The sequence below is a fragment of the Protopterus annectens genome, chromosome 12.part0, assembly GCF_019279795.1.
Source record: "Protopterus annectens isolate FY-2018-M chromosome 12.part0, PAN1.0, whole genome shotgun sequence".
Taxonomy (NCBI): domain Eukaryota; kingdom Metazoa; phylum Chordata; order Ceratodontiformes; family Protopteridae; genus Protopterus; species Protopterus annectens.
This window is the reverse complement of record NC_056746.1, coordinates 1138755264-1138774630: the sequence shown is the minus strand read 5'-3', so window position 1 is coordinate 1138774630 and position 19367 is coordinate 1138755264. Positions and strand designations below refer to the sequence as shown.

At 43.9% G+C, this 19367-nt stretch overlaps 1 protein-coding gene across 1 annotated transcript in view; it reads left to right on the top strand.

Moving 5' to 3' along the window:
• Positions 1-19367, top strand: part of RBM39 (RNA binding motif protein 39) — a 1247463-nt gene that overhangs the window by 658723 nt on the left and 569373 nt on the right. The window contains exons 8-9 of the mRNA XM_044090163.1: positions 491-643; positions 910-1047. Of these exons, the coding sequence (XP_043946098.1) occupies positions 491-643; positions 910-1047 (291 nt within the window). The remainder of the gene's footprint in view (positions 1-490; positions 644-909; positions 1048-19367) is intronic.

Genomic DNA, 19367 nt, shown 5'->3' with positions numbered 1-19367 from the left:
CTTTTGCTTAGAGATTTGACTTTAATGTAAAGAACATGCTGGAGGTTGGTAGGGAATAAGACTTGAGGGAACGACACTTTGTTCTATAGTGTGGAGCCTTATGGAAATAAATACAGGTCCTTCAGATCTTGCCTTTTCCATTCTACAAAGTCTTAAACTTACCTGGAGTGTGTAATGAAGTGCATTATGGGAACGAGGGGAAGAGCTCCAATTTGAGAGAGATTGAAATGTGACTATTAGTGTATAGACATGGGTCAGGAAGATGCATCAATCACCATAAGTGTTTACATTTTATTTTTCATGTTTTGTGAAAAATGTGCATGAAAGCAAATCTTTTATGGGAAAGTTAATAATCTTCTAAGTAAGATACTTACTACAATAGACTATTAATTTCATGTGCTTGTATAGTTGACATGAGGAAATGTTATTTTTTGTAAGTTAAATGGAATTTAAAAGACCTGCATTCTAACCGTTTTTTATTTTTGGGCAGGTCCGTGATGTGAGAATTATATCTGATAGAAATTCCAGACGTTCAAAAGGAATCGCGTATGTTGAATTTGTTGATGTTAGCTCTGTTCCTCTTGCAATAGGTCTCACAGGACAGCGTATACTTGGTGTTCCAATTATAGTTCAGGCATCCCAGGTAAGTCACTGCAGATTAATGTGGTTTTGAATTTTTGCTAGAAGTGGAACATCGCTTGTTTAGTTCAGTCTTCTGCAGAGTGTTAACTTTAAATTTTTTTTAAAGAAGCATGTTTTTTTAACCCCATCTATTGTAGGAGCTTATTTTTAGACTAATAAACTTGGCAAGTATGTTTAATGATGTCTTTTATACCAGTAGTGTGTGTTTTGTAGCCAGTGATTGCTTCTGACATTTGGCGTACCTATTCATTTGTTGCATCTTTTTAGGCTGAGAAAAATAGAGCAGCTGCCCTGGCTAATAACCTTCAGAAAGGCACTGTTGGTCCTATGAGGCTATATGTGGGATCCTTGCATTTTAATATTACTGAAGAAATGCTCCGAGGAATCTTTGAGCCTTTTGGGAGGGTAAGACCGCTTGATTTTAAAATTTTTAAAACGTTTTTTGTTCATTTTTTTTGTATTTTGTTTTGATTTTGATCTTGGAAATGAGGATGTTCTTATTTGGGATGTCTCCATTTTATGGTTCAGTTTTGATCTCTGCTGAATGCCCAACTTCCAGGACCTGGCAGTTTTTCCTCCTGTATGAAGGACCTCTGACCTGCACATCGTGAGATCTTCAGTTCTTTGCTACAGTTCATGAAATGGTCTGCTGCATCAGTTATCTGTTTGGCCTGGATTTGAGTAGAGAGTTGAGTACCCCTTAGGAGAAATTTACTTTCTGCACATGCTTGTGCATAGGAGTTTTCACCTGTCATGAGGTCTAGATATCCCTGTTTACTGGGCCAAATTAACGTGCAGAAGAAAAGCAAATTCCTTACAAATTTTAAGTTCTTGAGTGGTTTATCTGAGGAGAAGACGTATATCTGTTGGTCCTACTACAGCCTCTTAAACAAAGACAATAAGCTTGATAACTAAATCTTTTCAAGACTGTTCTGACATGAATGTGGACGTGTCTTGAACACCTGTCAAAAAGTTAGTTAATCGACAAACACCATGAAAAGGAGGTTGATTACCTTCATCCATAGTCCAATGGCCACCTTAGGCTGAAGGACATCTGTGTGGTGAGGTTCATCTACAACCTCCAACTCTGTGTATTTTTACTATCCTCTGGAGGTCACCACTCATTCACATCAACTGGTGCTGAAAGCATTCCACTGTCAGTTGATAAGGATGATCTCTGTTCAAGTTTCTGATTCTGATGCCTGTGTAATGAGAACCAAGCTTAAGGGAGATGTTTCACAGATGCCCTTAAACTCCCATTAGTGGCTCAGTCTACCCACATCCTGAGGCACTGAAGATGTTCATCGTGTTTGTGTTGCAGTCATTACAGTTGGGTTATCCTGCTGGCAAGGCTACCCGCAGTTGGCCTGAATTCCAAAGTCCTGGTCCGGCGTTGTTTGATGTCGCCTCCTCCCTGACGTCAGTGCGGCAGGGGTATAAAAGATGTAGCTGATGCCATTTTCTTCAGTCTTTCTTGCCACGCGGTGCCCGAAGCAAAAGCAGTTCGTAGGTGCCAGTTGGCCGACTCCTGAGATTTTCAAGTTTGAATTTCAAATCCAAAGTCTTCATTAAAGCTAAGTACCCCGTTGGGGAAACTTTTTTTATTGCTCCAGAAAGATGTCAGGAAAAAGTTAATTGTATTTCTTGTGGGAAGCAAATACTTCATAAGGATTTTCATTCTTACTGTATTCCTTGCCTAGGCTCTGACCACAACGTTGCTAGTTGTCGGTTTTGTGCTAGATTTAACCAACGCACTATTAAGCGTCTGTACAATTTTGCATTTTAGTATTTTGGCAGAAGATTTAATTATATAATGCCGTCGGAACAGCCGACTACCGGAATTTATAAAAAGTGCAGAGAAAAGGACAGGCATCAGACGTCCAAAACGGAGGCTTCAGCTAGGCCAGTCGCCGGTTCTCATTGAGGTGCTTTCGCAGCCCCTGACGCCTGCTACCTCAGCCACAGGCCGCTTCAGACTCCCACGTGGAGCCGACTAGGCTGCTGGAAACTCAAGGTATTGGACCCTCGGAAACTATTCCCTCAGATGGGTCCGGAGCCACTGAGCAGGCATCGGCTTCTGAGGATGTTTTCAGGCTTCCACAGTTATATGTAAAAACAACTTCAGCTTCAAAGGCAAAGACTAAAGCACCTCTAAAGACAAACAAGTACAGCATTCACCAGGACAGGCCTCCATGCCTAAAAAACAGATGCTTAAAATGGCCGAATACCTAATTATTTTGATCAGGGGTTTCCATCCCCCTCCTGATAAGAGACTAAGGCAAGAGACAGAATATGAATCTTCAGATCAAGTTTCCATTTCCTCTGATTCCTCTTCTGAACAGGGATACTCTCTTCCTCCTTATGAGGATTCTGATGCTGAAGAATCTATCCCTTCAGCTTCTACTCCTGAAGATTATTCCTTTGGGGAGACCCTGCATACTATGAGGGAGCATTTTCATTGGGAAAGCCAAGATTACGCAGAATCTAAGAAAAGGCTCAGATTTTCTTTTACTTCCTCAGCACAGGCCCTTGCTATTCCTCTTGTTTTAGACATTGTAGATGTATTTATAGAGTCCAATCTCTCTCCTGACTCTACCACCAGCTCCTGTTAAGCCAGACTGATACTACAGGGTTCCTGATTCACATAAATTTCTTTATAGAAACCCTGCTGCTGACCCAAAAACTATTTCTCAGGGTCCCAAAGGGGTCAAGGCGTCCACTGCAAAAAAACTCTATTCCCTCTGATAGGGATTCAAGGGCCCTGGACAGATGGAAAAAGATTTACACTTCTGCTACTTTAGCTGTAAGGGCCTTAAATTGTCAGTTTCATATGCTTAAATATCAACAATATCTTATGTCACTACTAAAACAGAAAATGTTGACAAATTCTGAATGTGCAGAAAACAAAGAAATGCAGGATTTATTGCATGCAGCAGGACAAATGAGAAAGCATACTTTGCAATGTGGTTTTGATTCTCTGGAGGCCTCCTGCAGGGCCGCTGTTACGGGTTCTGTCATTAGGAGGCATGCTTGGTTAAAGGAACAGAATCTGCCTGATCATGTTAAAGCAAAATTATTTGATGCTGCATTACAGTATGATACCTTGTTTGGTATTAAAGCAGAAGAGGTGTTGAAGAAAATGGAGGACATAAATCTATGCAAACAGTCAAGGACTTCTTACAGATAAAACCTCCCAGATTTAGCAGGAACTGGCTTGCAAAGAATTGGTCCTTTCCATTGTCAGACAGGCCACAAAGATGCAGATGCAGACTGACCAGAGGCAGATCCCAGCCACATGGCTCATACAGGTCTAAACAGTGGGGTGCTTCTACCTCCAAAAGTGGAGAAGATAAATCTCAGCCATACAGGAAACAGTCTCAATGACTTCCCCTGCCAGCACCGAGCACTTATCTTTTGGCAGCCCCTTTAGGGGGAAAATGAACTAGCACTTTCTTCACAAAATTGGCACATGATCACCCAGGACAAATGGGTCCTGAATATAGTTTCTCAAGGCTACAGGTTCCATTTTCACACCCTGCCAAGGGCAAATGGAATGCCAGACCTGCCACACAATCAGTGGGCAGAGGCTGAAAAACAAGTTTCAGCCCTCATGGACAATGAGGGCCATTCAGCGAGTGCCACAGCAAGAGCAGGGACTAGGATTTTACTCAAGACTCTTTGGTGCCCAGAAAGGACACTGCGTGGAGACCAATACTGGACCTGTCTATTCTAAACACATTTCTGGATATTCCGAAGTTCAAAATGTTGACTCTGCAGCAGCTTCTGCCCATGCTGAGCAAGAAGGCATGGGTTGTGACTTTAGACCTAAGAGGCATACCTGCATGTCCCAATCAGACATTCGTGCAGGAGATACCTCAGATTTATAGCTGGCTGAATGCACTACCAATTCTCTGCACTGCCCTTTGGCTTATCTACTGCGCCCTGGGTCTTCACAAAATGCCTGGCACCAGTAATTCCATTTTGCAGACAGAGGAATACAAATTTATCCTTACTTGGACGATTGCCTTATTCAAGCAGAGAACTTCTACTGCAGCATCTGGCATTTGTAAAAAGATTACTAACATGCCTAGGGTACACAGTAAACAAAAAAATCAAAACTAGTACCTTCACAAGAGATAATATTCCTTGGTGTAAGCTTAAATACAACTGCCCAGATGGCTTATCTCACGCCAGACAAAGACAACTGACTACTTATTTCAAAATGTTGGCAACAAAAAGACCCAGTTATCTGCAAGAAAAATTCTGCAGGCTTTGGGCTTCATGGCATCCTGCATACTGCTAATTCCATATTCAAGACTGCATATGAGGAAACTACAATGGTATCTAAAAAGTGTTTGGACTCAACATTGCCACAGCCTGGAAACAATTACTCTCATTCCATGCCTGCAACAGGAGTTTCGATGGTGTGCAGAGGCCTGTCACCACAACAAGGGACATCCTTTCACTTTACCCACAGCCAGGCAGACATTAACAGATGCATCATATTATGCCTGGGGGCCCATATGGCAGGAAGATGTATTCAGGGCACATGGTCTGCAAGCCAAATGCATCTAAATGTCAATCAAAAAGAAATGCTAGCTGTTCAAAATGCCCTGACAGCCTTCAAGGATCTACTTCACCCAGGACAACTATTGATAAAGACGGACAATACTACAGTCATGTGGTACATAAACAAGCAGGGAGGCACACAATCCTACCTTCTCTGCAGACTAGCCATGACTAGGGACACAGCATTGACTTACCAAGTATATCTGCAAGTACAATACCTGTCAGGAAGGATAAATTCTCTGGCAGACGAACTAAGCAGAAACCTAATGGATCCCCACGAATGGAAATTGGATCCACAAGTCTTCAGCATGATGACAAGGAAATGGGGATGCCCGGACATGGACCTCTTTGCCTCGCCTCACAACTGCCAACTACAGAAATTTTGCACAAGGACTTTTCACAAGCAAGCATGGAAAGTGGACACTCTAGCTTTCAGCTGGAAAAACTTAACATTATATGCTTTTCCCCCACTGCCTCTCCTCCCCAGAGTACTCCTAAAGGTCAGACAAGAGAAGCCGAAAATTATACTGATTGCCCCAGACTGGCCCCACCGGCACGGGTACTCAATCCTAATGAGCTTGTCTCAATGCCCAGCCTGGACATTGCCTCAAATTCCTCACTTGACTCAACAAAACAGTCAGATCCTGCACAGCCAACTCAGGACCTTAAACCTGGCAGCATGGCGGGTAATGTAACCATTCAAAATATGCCTCTGTCTAAAGCAGTGATGGATGTTATTTTGGAGGCCAGGAGGCTTAGCACCAGAAAATCTTATGCAGAAAAATGGAAGAGATTCTGTGCTTGGAACCAGGCACAAGGAATTGACACAATTGTACCAAATATTCCTTGGATTTTACAATACTTAACTGAGATGCTGGACAAAGGCCTATCCTTTTCCTCAATTAAGATTCATGCCTCTGCCATTTCATCTCACTACAATACAGAACCACCTTTATTCTCTTATCCATTACTAAGGCAGTACCTCAGAGGGGCCAAAATCATAAGACCCCCAAGGAGAGCACCAATACCTGCATGGGACCTAAATTATGTCTTGGAAAAACTCGCACTGCCTCCTTTTGAACCAGCCTCTACAGCGGATATAAAATTCTTATCTTGGAAAATTGCTTTGCTCCTAGCAATAACCTCTGCAAGACGAGTCTCAGAGTTACAGGCACTCATGGCTGTGGAACCCTTTATTTTCCATCAGGACAGGTTTTCTCTGAGGACAAACACGACATTTATGCCTAAGGTAGTGTCCAGTGTGGCCCTGAATAAAACAATTTGCCTACCTTTTATCCAAACCCACAGAATAAAGGTGAGAGACTTCTGCATTCTTTGGACATTCACAGGCAGCTACGCTTCTACTTGGACAGAACCTAAGCTTTCAGAAAAACTGAACAACTTCTAGTGGCATATTCTGCAGGATAACAAGGAAAGGCTATCTGAAAGCAGACTATTTCAAAATGGATAGGCCGCTGCATTCGTTTATGCTATTCACAGCATGGCAAATCAGTGCTTAAGGGCATTAGGCCACATTCAACCAGAGCAGCAGTCACTTCAGCAGCCTTCCTCAGAGGAGTACCAACCAAAGACATCTTAGAGGCTGCAACTTGAAGTTCAGTGCACACTTTTTTACAAAGCACCATCACTTACCTCTCTACTGTAAATCTAGAGCAGGCTTAGCCACTGCAGTTCTGCAGGGCCTCACAGCCTCTCCTAATCCTATTTAGCCCCAGCCGCCCTACCATAGCTTTGGGGTTCAACCCAATTGTAATGACTGCAACAGTGAAACACGATGAACATAGTACAGTTGTGTACCTACCATAAATGTAGATGTTCAAGTGTATTCACTGTTGCAGTCCAGGTTACCCACCCACCATCCCCCTTTCTTTTGCTGGGTCTAATCTGTACTTCTCTATTCTATACAACCTATGTGGTGTATTTGCTTGTAGATGAAGGTAGAGTTTTACTTTACTGCATGCATGTTTATTGGCATAAATTAGCTTACCCTGTTGGGGGCACCTGACATCTAGACAAGAAAAACTGAAGAAAATGGCGTCGGCTGCATCTTTTATACCCCTGCGGCACTGACGTCAGGGTGGAGGCGAGAGCAGCAGACGCCAGACCAGGACTTTGGAATTCAGGCCGACTGCGGGTAGCCTACCAGCAGGAAAACACAATTGTAATGACTGCAACAGTGAATACACTCTAACATCTACATTATCGTAGGTACATAGCTGTACTTTTTTGCCCCCCCCCCCCCGTAGAGTCATCCACATCCAAGACATCCGCAGCCTTGCCACAGCATGGGCCTGACACACCCTCCCCCGATATTTCAGGATATAAAGATGCCGGCCCAGGTTTTTGTCATTCCTTAAAAGCAGTTTTGGTGTCAGGTTTCCTGTTCAGAATAGATAAAGGGACCCTTTGCCATCGTAATTCCTCTGAACTGGCATCGGTCTCCCTGATCCATCCTAAACTGACTCAAGACAGCTCTATCTTCTACCCACCCCCTTTAAGATGTTTTGCTTGGGAATACCATCAGCAGGATTAAATGTCACTTTAGGTAGGAATCTGTCTATGTCCATCTATGTCACTGTTGCACTATTTGTAACCCTGGGGATCTCACACCATTTATAGCCCAACATCTGTCCAGTATACCAAGATCTTTAGGTCTTGAATGCATGCCGTATGCATCATGTATGCTCTCTGTACTGTGTGTAGGGCATAAAGGTGATGTATGAATGCAAATTCCCTGAACTATTTTGTCAATCCATACGCTATCATCGCTCATCTGTCTGAAAGGCATTCCCTGCGCTGAATACCTAGTCAGTTAAGTGCCCTATTGGAGTCTTTTTTTCATATTATTAATTTTGTTTTCCTTTGATTACCTGGAGTTAGTCCTCTAAGAAGGGAAAATGTTAATGTGAGAGGCAGATTACTCAAGTTTTTCATGAACAGTCTCTCTCTCTCTCTCTCTCTCTCTCTCTCATTTGGGTACTGGTTTTTGTGACCAAGAGTTAAATGCTGGTTGCCTTCCCTGGCCGTCTTTCTAGAAAATCAGAGACTTAAGCAGTTAGCCTGGGGTTATATGGAGGAATTGATTAACCCTGTAGTACTTCTGTAAAGTAAGAAGGCGGCCAAGAAATCTCTGCTGGATTCTTTTGCTGCCCAGTCTCCACTGGACGTGTCTCTAGAAGCTGGTGATAGCTCTATAGGCCATCAGGTGTTAACTTTGGATTCCTCTATCACAACCATGTCAGAGGCTGACAGAAATCCTTCCTTTTGCACACCCTTTGAGATTTGCAGGAGTCTGACATCAAGGTTGAACTGCGGTTGAATATCTTGGAGGGCTTTAGAGGGATTCTGCATATTTTGGTCGGGGAAGAGGTTCCAGGTACTCTCCTGAAACCTGTCACGGTTCGGAACCTCTAGTGTTAGGGCTGATGTCCCTGCCAAGAAAAAACAGAAGACTAATCATTCTTCTGTACGTCTTAAGGACCCTCTTTGGGAATGGCGGGAGTTTACTCAAGGCCTATTTAATGCCTTAATGGCCCTGAAACCTCCCCAAGAGGTTTGTATCCCTGCTCCCCCTTGGACTTCTACACCTTCCAAAAGACCTAGGCAACCTGTTTGCTTGGACGTGGATTTGATGTCTGAAGAGTCCTTATTTTTCTCTTACCAGATGATTTCTCGTTTGGTTTATGGCTTTGATGAAGAGGAGTCCGTTAGCCCCAAGTCTCCTTTGGAGGAATTGTCTTTTCAGGACATTGTAGCCACAATCATGGAATATTTTACATTGGATTTTTCTCTGGCATCTGATCCAGAAGAGGTGGTGTAACTCCTTCACATGGACACTCCTAAACTTTTTGCAGTACCTCCTATGTTGATTGCTTAGACACCTTTTTATAGCTGCCTGTAAGACTTCTAATTTTCAGCCCCTGCTCCAAAGAAACCTGACAAGCTCTATAAGGTTCCTGAGGATTGTGAATTCCTATTGAAATGCTGTCTTGCTGACCCTGCTGTGGTGTCGGTCTCCTCTGACGATCCTTTTAAGGTTTTTCCCTCTTCATCATCTGCCTTTAGGTCAGGGTAGTCTGGCAGTAGAGAGGATTGGAAAGGGGGTTTATACTGCCCACCAATTGCCAGACCCACATGACCAGATATTCTCTGGCCTCGATTGCCCAGGTTTGTCAAGTTATTTCTGATCTCCCTGATTAAGGTGGGAAGTTTTCTGCTTTATCTGTTTTGGGTTCTAAATCTCCAGTGGCTCACCAGTCTATCCAGTGGAGCTACAATGCTGATGATGCTTCTTTCAGTGCTGCTCCTTTTAGTCTTGTCATAAGGCATTATTCTTGGCTTTGTCTACAGTCTTTACCTGAAGACATTAAGGCTAAATTGGTGGGTGTTCCTTAGATACTCTCTTTGGGACTGCTGCTGCTGCTGATATGATTAAGTCCTTTCAAGAACATGGTAAAGCTTAACAGGGTCTTCAACATATTTGTGTCCCAGGTCAGGCCACTAAAGGCATGAAAGGTGGTAGGTGAGCTCTTGCAAAGACTTCCTAGGCTTCTGTTGCTCTTAAGCCTTCTCTTTTTGACGGGACTGTTTATTTTGATACTTTTGCCCCCCCCCCACCCACCCACCCTCGGCTGAGTTCCCCTTGCCCCTTTGGCTCTGTCTTCCAAACTGGCAACTCCTCTCAGATTCTTGGGATGTTCTTCTGTTCTCATGTTGCAGTATTCATAACCTTGGAGAGTTGCTGCTTGCAGCACCAGACGTCTGGCCAGTATACCAAAGTCTTAAAATTTGAAGTACGTGCAACGTAGAACGCAGGGACAATAAACTGACGTTTGCATGTACCCAGCTCAAATTGTTTCTGCCGCAGAGAAAATCAGACATGCATCTGACAGTTCAGAATTACAGTGTTCGCTCGACATCATTCATCCGATTTCAATGATTTCTCTGGCTGTCTGCTCAGAGGCAAGTACCCTTTATGGGAATTTCTTTTCTTATTTTATTTATTCCAGTTTGACCGGGGAAGTCCACTGGGCCTGTGGAACCCATTTTCAGTGGAGGCCCAGGGAGAAAAGCTCCAACAATACCATACAGTACCTTATATAGTAAAATAAAGAAAAATACAGTAAAATATGTAGAGAAAATATACAATAGATGTAAATACAACTATTTGCATGTCAGAGTGTTTGCAAGAATGTTCTGAGAAAGGCAGTCTGATGTACAGTACATAAGAAATACAATTATTTACATATCAAGAATTATTTACAGTAGATGTGAGATACTTTTATTTACATATCAAAGAATAGTATTTACAGGATTGTTCTTAGAAAGACAGATGTCAGATTGTAGACAGTAGTTTGTCTGAGGCCTTCTTATAAGAAACTAAAAATAGAAATCCAAGTAGTTAGTGATTGAAAAGAACGTTATTATAAGATTGTGGAATTTAAGCTTAGAAATAGGAGGGTTTAAAGAGGGATAAGCTAGGTTGGATGGATGCAGATGTTCTTCGTGTTTCACTGTTGCAGTCATCACTTTTGGGTTTTCTGCTAGCAGTAGCCCTCAGTCGGCCTGATTAACAAAGTTGTGGGTTCTGCATCGGTTGCTGTCCCTTCTTCCATGACGTCAGGTCGTCAGGGATATAAGACATGCAGCCAACGCCATTACATCAGTCTTTCTTGACGTGCAGTGCCCGAAGCAGAAGCTGTTCTCAAGTGCCGGTCGGTTGACACCTGAAATTTTCGTTTTCGAGTTTCAGAACCAGAGTCTTCAACTAAAGCGAAGTACCCCGTTGGGGAAACATTTTCTTGGCTCCTTACCGATCTCAGTAAAAGTTAATTGCATTACTTGTGGAAAGCAGATACCTCACAAAGATGTTCATTCGTACTGTATTCCTTGCCTAGGCCCTGACCACGACGTACCTTGCTGTTGATTTTGTGCCTTATTTAATCAACGCACTATTAGTCGTCTGTGTATCTTTGCCTCTAAATATTTCGGTTCAGTTATCTAGAAATGTCAGTAAGCCATCTGACTACCGGTATTCCGAAAAAGTGCAAAGATAGACCGTCTAGGTCCAAAAATGCAGACAACTCTTCTAAGCCATTCACCAGTTCGCCGGTACTCCGTGAGGCGCTTTCGTAGCCCCTGATACCCACTACTTCTGATTCGCAGGCCTCTACTGAGACTCATTCCGACTCCGGTATGCCACGAGATGCTTCAGCTATGGAACCTGCGGATGTCTCTACCTTGGACTGGTCCGGAGCCGCTGTGCAGGCCACCGGCTTCTGAGGGTGTATTCAGGCCTACAGACTTCCATATTAAACAGACGCCTCCTTCTTCAAGGCCTAAACTTCGAACTTTGCCTAGAAAACAGACGCCCAGGCCACATGTTCAGGCCTGTGTATGCCTAAAAAAAATATAAGGATGGCTGAAGATCTTATAACTTTAATCAGGGGTAGCCAGCCTCCCTCTTCCAAGAGACCTAGGACTGAGTTTGTTTGTGAATCTTCTGACCAGGATTCTGATTTTTCTGATTTTTTTGATGATTTGGATTTACCCTTATCTACTTATGAGGATTCTAATGCAGAGGACTCTCTTCCCTCTGCGTCTCCTCCAGAGGATTTTTCCTTTGGTGAAACCTTGCACACTAAGCTAACACACAAAAACAAACTGGATCCGTAGTACCAAAAGAAGCAGCAGCACAGTGTATCCAACTGCCCAAATAAATCCTGCAAGCACGATGAATTAACGTACTGTTTATTACAAAAAAACAAAAAATTACATAAAGCGCTTTTCGTCAGGCCTCATAGCCCAACTTCTTCAGATAATTATACAACAAGGTGTTGTATAATTATCTGAAGAAGTTGGCTTTGAGGCCTGACTAAAAGCGCTTTGTGATTTTTTTGTTTTTTGTAATAAACAGTACGTTAATTCATCGTGTTTGCAGGATTTATTTGGGCAGTTGGATACTCTGTGGTGGTGCTTCTTTTGGTAGTACGAAACCTTGCACACTTAGAGAGCATTTCCACTGGGAAAGCCAGGATTTTTCTGATTCGAAAAAGAGGCTTAGGGATTTCTTACTGCTACCTCAGCATAGGCCTTTAGCTATACCTCTTGTACTAGTCATTGTTGTTGCCTTCTCGGAATCTAGTTTGGCCCCTAATTCTTTACCTGCTGCTCCCAGAAAACCTGACCGATATTACAGGGTTCCTGTTTCTCACAAGTTCCTTTTTAAAAATCCTGTTGCGGATCCAGAGACTTGTTTCACAGGGACCCAAGAGCATTAAGGCTTCTACAGCCAAGATTCCTACCCCTTCTGACAGAGACTCCAGGGCACTGGATAAATGGGGTAAGAATGTTTGCACTTCTGAACCCTTGGCCATTAGGGCCTTAAACTGTCATTTTCATATGTTAAAGTATCAACATGTTATTGGATTACTTAAACAGAAAAATGTTGGTTCCTGACTGTGCTTAAAAAGAAGGAATTATGAGATTTAATGCATTCTGCTGAACAGGCTGGAAAACATACTTTGCAGTGTGGGTCTGATTCTTTAGAGGCTTCTTGCAGGGCTGCTGTTAATGGTTCTGTGCTCAGAAGGCATGCTTGGCTTAAGGAGCAATCTTTGCCTGATCATGTTAAAGCTAAATTGTTGGATGCTCCTTTAAGTCAGGACCGCCTGTTTGGCAACAAGGCTAAGGAAGTCCTTAAAAAAGATAGAAGATAAAGCTAAATCTACGCAAACTGTTAAAAGATTTTTTACAAGTTCTGCCTCCTAGATTTAGTAGGCACTGGCCCTGTTAAGAAATGGTCCTTTCCAGCCCCTTCCAGGTTTTCTCAAGCCAAAGCCAAACACAGCAAAAACCCCAGGTTTCAGTCCCAGAGGACTCACAGTACTAAGCAGTGGGGGGCCTCCACTTCCAGGTCTGGGAATAATAAGACACCCCCCCCCCCCCATGGTAAACTCTCTCAATGACTTCCTTTTAAAATTTCCAAGCACTTATCTGACTGCCCCTTTGGGGGGAAAGATTGCTCTTCATGTAAAGAATTGGGAAATCATTACCCAGGACAAATGGGTTTTAAATATAGTGTCCCAGGGATACAGATTTCACTTCCACACGTTGCCAATACCAAGTGGGTGGCTGGAACTACCCCCAAATCAGTGGGCGGAGGCCCAAAAACAAGTACTTTCTCTCTTAAGCATGGGGGCTATTCAACTGGTACCAGAAGAGGAAAAGGGACAAGGTTTCTACTAGAGACTTTTCCTGGTACCCAGAAAAGACAATTCATGGCATCCTGTCCTGGACCTGTCTTCTCTAAACACCTTTTTGGAGATTCCAAAATTCAAGATACTGACTCTTCACCAGTTACTTCCTATGTTAGGCAAAGATGCCTGGTTGGCAACACTAGATTTAAAAGAAGCATACCTGCACATCCCAATCGGGGAATCTTGCAGAAGATATCTACGCTTCAAAGCAGGCTACACGTACTTATCCGTTCTCTGCACTGCACTTTGGCTATCTACTGCACCCAGGGTATTCACAAAGTGCCTAGCTCCAGTTATTGCATTTTGCAGGCAAAGAAATATTCAAATATACCCATACCTGGACGATTGTCTAATTCAGGCAGAAAGCCAGGACATACTTTTGAATCATCTGGCCTTTTTACAAAAGGTTCTAACTTGTCTGGGGTACAACATAAACAAAAAGAATTCACACCTGGTACCCTGACAACAAAATATATTCCTGGGAGCAGGCTTGAATACAACTTCCCAGATAGCTTACCTCACGCCAGAGAAACATTCATTTGACAACCTACTTCAAACAAGTGGCCACAAAAACCCTGCTTATCTGCAAGACAAATACTGCAAGCCTTGGGGTTCATGGCCTCCTGCATTCTTCTAATTCCATATGCAAGACTGCATATGAGGAAACTACAGCGGTATCTAAAAAGCCTATGGTGTCAACATTCTCAAAACCTAGAAACAATGATTCCTGTCATACCTTGCCTACACCTAGAGTTCCTTTGGTGGGCAGAGGCCTGCCACCAAAATAAGGGACTACCTTTCACACCACCCCCTGCCGCCCAAACCCTAACAACAGATGCATAAGATTATGCATTGGGGGGGCACACCTGGCAGGGAAGTGCATTCAGGGCAAATGGAACCAAAGTCAAATGCACCTGCACATCAGTCAAAAAGATGTTAGTTGTACAGAGTGCTCTGACAGCCTTCAAGGACCACATTCTTCCAGGACAACTAATGGTAAAGACGGACAACACCACTGTTATGTGGTACATAAACAAGCAGGGGGGGGGGGGGGTACACATTCTTACCTTCTCTGCAGACTAGCCATTGCATTGTGGAACACAGCCTTGAGCTACCAAGTGCACCTACGAGCTCAATTCCTGCCAGGAAAATTAAAGACTAAGCAGAAACTTCATGGAACCACACGAGTGGAAACTGGAACCAAGGATTTTCAACATGTTGACAAGTGGGGGGAGTCCAAATGTAAACCTGTTTGCCTCTCCACAAATTTTGCGTTATGATTCCCCACAAACCAGCCTGGAAAGTGGATGCTCTGTCATACAGATGGAAAAACCTTTCTGTCTATGCCTTCCCCCCCCGTCTGCCTCTGCTCTCCAAAGTACTACTAAAAGTCAAACAGGACAAACCAAGGATGATTTTAATTGCTCCAGACTGGCCGCGCCAACACTGGTGTACCCCTTCTGTGCAGTGTCATGTTCATCTCCATGGCACCTGCCTCAGACTCCTTCCCTGCTGTCTCAGCAGGAGAACCAGATTCTGCACCCTCAGCTTCCAACACTGAACCTTGCAGCCTGGCTAATTATTTAATCTCTCATTAACCTTCCCTCAGCAAACCTGTGATGGATATCATCTTAGATGCAAGGAGGCCTAGTACTAGAAAATCTTATGCTGAAAAATGGAAAAGATTCTGTGCCTGGAACCAATCTCAAGGGTTGAGCACAGCAGCACCCAATTTACCTCAGATTTTACAATACTTAACTGAGATGCTTCACAAGGGCCTGTCTTTTTCCTCCAATAAAATCCCACACTTCAGCCATTTCAGCTCATTATAACACAGAACCTTCCGTCTTCTCTCATCCACTGCTCAAGCAGTTCCTCAGAGGGGCCAAAAATTTGAGACCACCCAGGAGAGCTCCAACCCCAGCCCTGGTACCTTAACTTTGTCTTGGAGAAACTCACTCTACCTCCTTTTGAGCCAGCTGCTACTGCAGACTTAAAAATTCTTCTTTGGAAAACAGCTTTCCTTTTAGCAATCACTTCAGCTAGAATGGTATCTGAATTACAGGCCCTTATGGCAGTGGAGCCTTTTATTATCTTTCATGCTGGCAGGGTATCTCTGAGGACCAATCCATCCTTCTTGCACAAGGTGGTTTCCAGTGCGGCTCTTAATCAGTCCATTCATTTGCTAACCTTCTTTCCCAATCCACAGAACAAAGGGGAATGGATTCTGCATTCCTTGGATGTGCACAGACAACTTCGATTCTACTTGGACAGGGCTAAATCTTGAAGTACATCTTACCAATTGCTAGTAGCATTTGCTGCAGGGGCAGAGGGGAAGGCTATTTCAAAGCAAACCATTTCTAAATGGATAAGCCATTGCATTAATTTCTGCTGTAAGCACCATGGAAAACCCATCCCCCAGGGGATCAGACCTCACTCCACCAGGGCTGCATCTACCTCTACAGCCTTTCTCAGAGGTGTCCCTACCAGGGACATCCTAGAAGCTGCTACCTGGAGTTCTGTACATACTTTCACCAAGCATTATCATCTGCCAATTTTCTCTAAATCCAGAGCTGGCTTTGCCACTGCAATCTTGCAGGGCCTTATAGCTGGCCCTTATGTTATCTAAACTCCTCCTCCCAACCATAGCTTTGGGAATGTACCCAAATGTGTAATGACTGCATCAGTGAAACACGAAGAACATAGTACAGTTGTGTACACTTACCATAAATGTAGATGTTTGAGTGTACTCACTGTTGCAGTCCTGGTTACCCTCCCTCCAGCCCCCTAACGTTTTTTGGCTATATCTCTACTTTCCTTTACTATGCTTAAAAGCCTTTTTGGTGTATTTGCATTTTTTGTTGGAGGTATATCTTTGTGTTTTTATGTTTAATTGCTCCCCATGAGGGGGGCACCTGACATCTGGGGCAAGAAAAACTGATGTAATGGCGTTTGCTGCATGTTTTATACCCCTGACGACCTGACGTCATGGAAGAAGGGACAGCAATTGACGCAGGACCCAAGACTTTGTTAATCAGGCTGACTGAGGGCAACCTGCAAGCAGATTACCCAAATGTAATGACTGCAAAAGTGAATACACTCTAACATCTACATTTATGGTAAGTGTACACAACTGTACTTTCTCTGCACTACCCTTTGGCTTATCTACTGTGCCCAGGGTATTCGCAAAGTGCCTGGATCCAGCCATTGCATACTGCAGGCAGAGAAAACTTCAAATTTATCCATACTTGGACGATTGCCTGATTCAGGCAGACAGGAATTGCTACTTCAGCACCTGGCATTTGTGAAGAGACTTCTAACTTTTCTGAGGTACACCATCAACGAAAATAAATCACTTCTGGTGCCCAGATAAAAGATTGTATTCCTGGGACCAAGCTTGAACACAACTTCCCAGATGGCATTCCTTACTCCAGAAAAGCAGGTTTATTTGACAAACTATTTCAAACTTATAGCCACCAGGGCCCAGCTATCTGCAAGAACAATACTGCAAGCCCTAGGGTTCATGACCTCATGCATTCTACTAATTCCATATGCAAGACTGCATATGAGGAAACTTCAGTGGTACTTAAGTCTCTGGTGCCAACATTCTCAGGATCTAAAAACAATTATTCCTATCATTCCTTGTCTAAGAGCAGAGTTCCTTTGGTGGGCAGAGGCTTGGAACCATAACAAGGGACTCCCTTTCATTCAACCCCTTGCCGCCCAAACCCTGGGGGGCTCACATGGCTGGCAAATGCGTTAAAGGCAAATGGAGCCCAGGACATATTCACCTACACATCAATCAAAAAGAAATGTTAGCAGTACAGAATGCTCTGACAGCCTTCAAATACCTTTATCCTTACAGGACAACTCTTGATAAAGACAGACAACACCACAGTTATGTGGTACATAAACAAGCAGGGGGGGGGCGACTCATTCCTGCCCACTCTGCAGGTTAGCCATGGCTCTGTGGAACACACCCTTAAGCAACCAAGTGCACCTGCAAGTTTAAATCCTGCCAGGCAAGCAAAATTCACTGGCAGACGACTTAAGCAGAAATCTATTGTACCCACATGAGTGGAAACTGGAACCCAACTCATTCAAACTTCTAACCCACAGGACCCCTTTGCTTTCACCCAAAACCATAAATTGACCAAAATATGCACCAGAAATCCCCACAGCCAAGCATGGAAAGTAGATGCCCTATCCCTTACACCGGAAAACCTCTCAATTTATGCCTCTCCTCCTCTGTCCCTCCTCTCAGAAGTACTACTCAAGATCGAACAGGACAAACCAAGGACACTTCGGACTGGTCTTGATACCCACTCCTACGCAGTCTGGCAGCAGTGCCACCCTGGCACGTACATCAGATCCCCTCCCTGCTGTCCCAGCAGGAGGGACAGATTTTGCATCCTCAGCTGCTAACCCTAAACTTTGCAGCCTGGATTATTCCCTGAATACACCACCAGCAACCCTCCACAGACAGGTGCAGGACGTCATCCTTGAGGCCATAAGGCCTAGTACTAGGAAATCCTATTAAGAAAAATGGAAAATATAATGTTCTTGGAGCCAGTCTCAAGGAAAGGACACAGCCGTGCCCACCTTATCTCAAATCCTAGCTTACCTAGCAGAGCTGCTCCACAAAGGCCTATCCTTGTCTTCTATTAAGATTAATGCCTCGGCCAACTCAGCTCATTATAATACTGAGCCACCTCTCTTTTCTCACCCTCTGTTCAAACAGTTCCTGAGAGGAGCTAACAATGTAAGACCCCCGTGGATAGCTCCCACCCCTACATGGGACTTCAACTTTGTACTAGAGAAGCTCACACTTCTCCTTTTGAGCTTGTTGCTACAGCGCAGTTAAAATTCCTCTCTCAGAAAACTGCCTTACTTTTAGCCATCACTTCAGCAAGAAGAGTGTCTTGAGTGACAGGCACTAATGGCTGTGGAACCCTTAATTATTTTCAATGCTGACAGGGTTTCTTTCAGGACTTAACCCATCTTTTATGCCCAAGGTGGTATCCATTGTGGCTCTAAACCAATCCATCCTTTTACCAAATTTTTTCCCTAATCCTCAGAATAAAGGGGAAAGGATCTTGCATTCTTTGGACGTACACCGACAGCTCAGGATGTTCATCGTGTTTCACTGTTGCAGTCATGACTGTAGGGTTCTCCCCTGCCGGCAGGCAGTCCTCGGTCGGCCAAAGTCTGGGTCCGGCTTCGGCTGTTGAGCCATGCTCCCTGACGTCAGAGCGCCAGGAGTACAAAGCTGACGGCCGACGCCATGTTCTCCAGTCTTTCTTGCCGTGCGGTGATAGCAGTTCGTAAGTGCCGGTCGGCTGACTCCTGACAATTTTTTCTAAACAAACTTCAGTCCGAAGACTGACTTCTCCTACTCAAAGCTAAGTACCCCGTTGGGGAAACTTTTTTCTTGCTCCAGTCCGATGTCAGAAAAAGTTAATTGTATTTCATGTGGGAAGCAAATACCTCATAAGGATTTTCATTCTTACTGTATTCCTTGCTTAGGCCCTGACCACGACGTAGCTAGTTGTCGGTTTTGTGCTAGATTCAATCAACGTACTATTAAACGAAGGTACGATTTTGCATTTCATTACTTCGGTAGGCGTTTTAATTACAAAATGTCGTCTGATACGGTTCCGGCTACCGGAGTTCACAAACGACGCAAGGACAAAGACATGCCTCTGAGGTCCAAATCAGACGATATTGCACAAGCAGAGCCAGCTTCAGGTTCGGCCGTCGTCAGTGAGGCGCTTTTGCAGCCCCTGTCGGCCATTTCAGAACTGATAGCCGAAACAGACTCCCACGAGGAGCCAACTAGGCCTTTGAATATTTCTGTTTCAGGACCTTCGGACAATG